This window comes from Cyphomyrmex costatus, unplaced genomic scaffold, assembly GCF_001594065.2.
Source record: "Cyphomyrmex costatus isolate MS0001 unplaced genomic scaffold, Ccosl1.0 scaffold467, whole genome shotgun sequence".
Classification (NCBI taxonomy): Eukaryota; Metazoa; Arthropoda; class Insecta; order Hymenoptera; family Formicidae; genus Cyphomyrmex; species Cyphomyrmex costatus.
The window spans coordinates 529,062-533,037 of NW_017278933.1; the positions used below are offsets into that span (position 1 = coordinate 529,062).

Sequence of the window (3,976 nt, forward strand, 5' to 3'; positions counted from 1 at the left end):
AGAATGAAAATTGGAATACAAATAGGACTTAATACAATTTTTTTAAATAGCTTCAAATCTTTGAAAATAATCTTTAAACGTTTAAGATTTATCAGCATTTATGCATTAATGCAAAATATAATTGTTAGAATTAACAAAAACTTCCTAAATAGAGCGTCTGTGCTGCGGCACAGCATCCCGCTCGCTAAAAATGCCGTATATCCCAAATAGATGGGATATATATGACAACTAATTAAACAAACAATACAGGAGCAAAGCACTTGTATTTTGCTATACAACATGCTTTACTATTCCTCTACACATATGTATTGCAAAATAACCACTAAGTCTTTTACACGCTCTACAATAATCATTTTATGTAGATTATAAATTATGATGGCACTACTTATTACAGTAAAAAATCGATTTAACTCGCAATAATTTCATTAATATTAACAGTAAAAAACTGAAATCATAACATAATACTAATATACCATAAAGGTATGTAACAAAGTAATTGACGGAAAATTATCCCCACTCCTTCTATTTTTTCTGGCTTCTGCAGCGTATTTCCTGACGCGGCGTATATACCGGGTTTACCATATATGTGTAAATAATTTTCATAATTTTATTAATTGTTAATTTGATTTCTTACTCATATTCCTCAGCTTTGTCGATATGTACAGAACTACTCAAAATTATTTCAGTATCTTGTGGATCCACCAAAAAGATTATTGGTTTTGGGCCTAAATATGCAGCTATTACAGTCCCGTATGTTTTATAATATTCAAGACCAATTTTTAACAAATCTTCGGGAGATTGTTTGAGAGCTATCAATGAATGACCTAAGATAGGTACGGATGGTGGATCTAAAAAAGAAGTAAATATTGCTGTAGAACAATATAAGAACATCAGTTCTGATAAAAATTACTAATGCAATCAAAATAGAAATAAAAGTTAAACCCTTTTATTGTTAATATTATACATGTATATACATACTTGGTAATTTTTTTATAAGACGAATTGCTCGAGAGGTTTCGATGTAATAGTACGCTGCGATTAATAGTGTGATAATCGTCCCCAGTAAAGAATAAATTACGATCGATAAATAAGATGTTGTTACTGGATCGGCATCCATTGCGATTTAAAAAAGTATGATTTGTTTAGCGACGCAATCACTTATTCCTCACTTTTTTAATAACTCACTAATTATGGTGTTAACATTAAAAGATACAAGACTTGAGAAATCAGAGTTAATGTAACAATATTTTAATAGAAATATTTCATTTGCAATTAAGCTATTAAAGAAACGTTAACTACGATTTCACCTTTTCACGATGAATGCGTTTCTACTTTTGCTCACAGAAATGACCGATATTTTATAGTTAATAGTGCGCAGGAATATATTCATTTTCAATTATACAATGACCTCGTTGTTTGTTCATTTACATACAATATCACGTTGTTTGTTCATTTACATCACGCAAAATAATCGTAAACCGCCGGATGAGTTTTTAATTCGAATCATTAATGTTTATCAATGTAAAACTATTGCCTCAAACATGACATAGCGATAAGTGCAGTCTTTTTACCGGAAATCAGTTTGTCGATCGTAAAGCAAACGTTAGGAATACAAAAAAATTTTTTATTCTCTTAATACACGACGAAGTCTATATTATATGTATAATGGAATTATTGATACATTTTAATTATACCGGAAATTGGAATCCCAACACCATGAAGGAGTTGTGCTAGATGAATGAAAGTTACACAGAATGTTTGTTTACATGAGTTATTGATATCTATTATATACACACGCGCGCGCGCACACGCACACACAAAGTCACAATTCGTAAGATACGAGTGTAGCATTACGACGAATGCGGAATAAAATTTTCCATTAGACACGTGTGGAACTATTAGTGGTAATATACTGTGAAAGGCTGTGATAACGTGGATAAAATTATACAGAATGCCTCAAAGGCGACAAATTGTCGTTAATCGACAATTAACTCATTTTGAACGAAGCCGTATAAATCTTCGGGATGGTGGATTATCATTTTGTGATATCGCGACAAGAATGGATCAAGACGTCTCTACCGTGTACAGTTATTGGCAATGGTTCCGGGAAAGCATTGCTACCATCAGAAGACCGGAGTCCGGAGCCTTCCGATCAACTGAATTCATCTAGCATAACTTCTTCTTGATATTGGAATTTCTTCTTTTTAATTTTGAATTAACGTAAGTCATTCGCATTTTCTACTTACAACTTTAAATTATTAAAAAGATGATGGAGATGCAAAAAATCTGAAACTAAACCAATACAATTATGCGTTTAAATAAAAATAGAACAAGCTTTATATATACGCTTTAATTTGATTTTTTCATTTTCTCTTTAAGCAATTTTTCAACACTTTGATAATCTTCATAAATAATTATTATAAATTGTTATTATGGCATAAATTGTTACTGTTAAATTAAAACTGCAATATGCATAATTAGTATAATGTATTTTAAATGTTATAAAAAGACATATCAAGTACAATACTTATTTTAAGCTTAATTAAGGCACTGATATTTACAAAAGTGTCAATATAGCAATAGTAGCGATAAAAATATCTATTATTTCCATATAATTTATATTAAGTCTTAATTCTAAAATGACACTTTAGACTTTTTCATAATACTTTGATTTAACTCGAAACGAAAGAACGGTCGAGCATTGTAACGCGCGCATTTGTAAGTAATATAAAATTTACAACAAAAATATATAATATTCATTATTATCGGTATCGCTCTTAAAAAAACGTGTACAATAATCACGTATTATACATATAATATGTATATATTACGGACAAAGTTTGTAAGTGGACAGTGTTCAGCATTGCCCAACCTAATTTACCCAATCGCATCGTAACATTGTTCGGGCATTGTACAGCAGGCAACGGTAATGTCGACTGCTCACTATACGGACTTTGTTCATAACATATACATATATTACGAAGTGTATAAATCTTATAATAAATATAATCGCATATATTAATTTGTAACAATTTCGTCGTTTCTGCCAAGCAAATCATACTTTTTGTAAATAATATTGAATAATACTGTATTTGGGGAAGAGAGGAGGGAGAATGATATCGTCTGATAACTAATGAATTACGACAAGGGAATTAAAGATCTGATCGCATTGCTTTATTTCGCATAGTTAAGGCACGTAAACGTATACATCTTTTAGCACGCTGTTAAATATTTTCTTAAATAATTCATTAAAAAATTTGATTGCTGCAACATGTTATACAATATACTGACTACTTTCATTCTTGAATCGTAATATCGCAAAACAGATAGCACGACTTAGTGCTTAGAAAAATGTCATAATAACTCTTATATAATAGTATTTTAAATATTCCGTAAAAATTTCGAATATAAAAAAGATATAAATATTAATATAACTTACTGCCTACGATTAGTTAAGGCACTTTTATGTACAAATTTTTTGATTGTGTTTCGCAGCATTAAAGTCGATTCACAGATCTTTTCTATGCAGAGTGTATCAAACGTATAACAAAGTCAAAAACGAGGAAATGATTATATATATAGAGTATATATGTATATAATATATATACACATATACATATATAGTATATGCAGAGTAAGTAATGTATATAAATTTCTTCTATTATCGGTTGTATATTTTTATATAATTATATTTTTATTTTATATACTTATACATATACTATACGTATACATATACGTATAGTATATACAGTAATATATAATATTACTAAATATTATTTATATAAGGTACCTGAGCCTAATTTATTAATTTTTTTAAATTTTATTTATAGAGATATTGAAATAAACTTTGTAAGAATAAAATTTTTATTTTAATAACTCACAAAAAATATATGCATCTTTTAAGAAAGATTTTTAAATAAGCAAAAACACTTTTTTTTTTTAAGTCTGACTTTGGGCCTTATTATATGAAAAATAA

At 28.8% G+C, this 3,976-nt stretch overlaps 1 protein-coding gene across 1 annotated transcript in view; it reads right to left on the bottom strand.

Moving 5' to 3' along the window:
* Window positions 1-1,284, bottom strand: part of LOC108777821 (cytochrome P450 4g15) — a 4,921-nt gene extending 3,637 nt beyond the window's left edge. The window contains exons 1-2 of the mRNA XM_018544792.1: window positions 979-1,284; window positions 635-848 (exon numbers count right to left, since the gene is read on the bottom strand). Coding sequence (XP_018400294.1) covers window positions 635-848; window positions 979-1,117 — 353 coding nt within the window. The 5' untranslated portion in view covers window positions 1,118-1,284. The remainder of the gene's footprint in view (window positions 1-634; window positions 849-978) is intronic.
* Window positions 1,285-3,976: the final 2,692 nt, after the last annotated feature.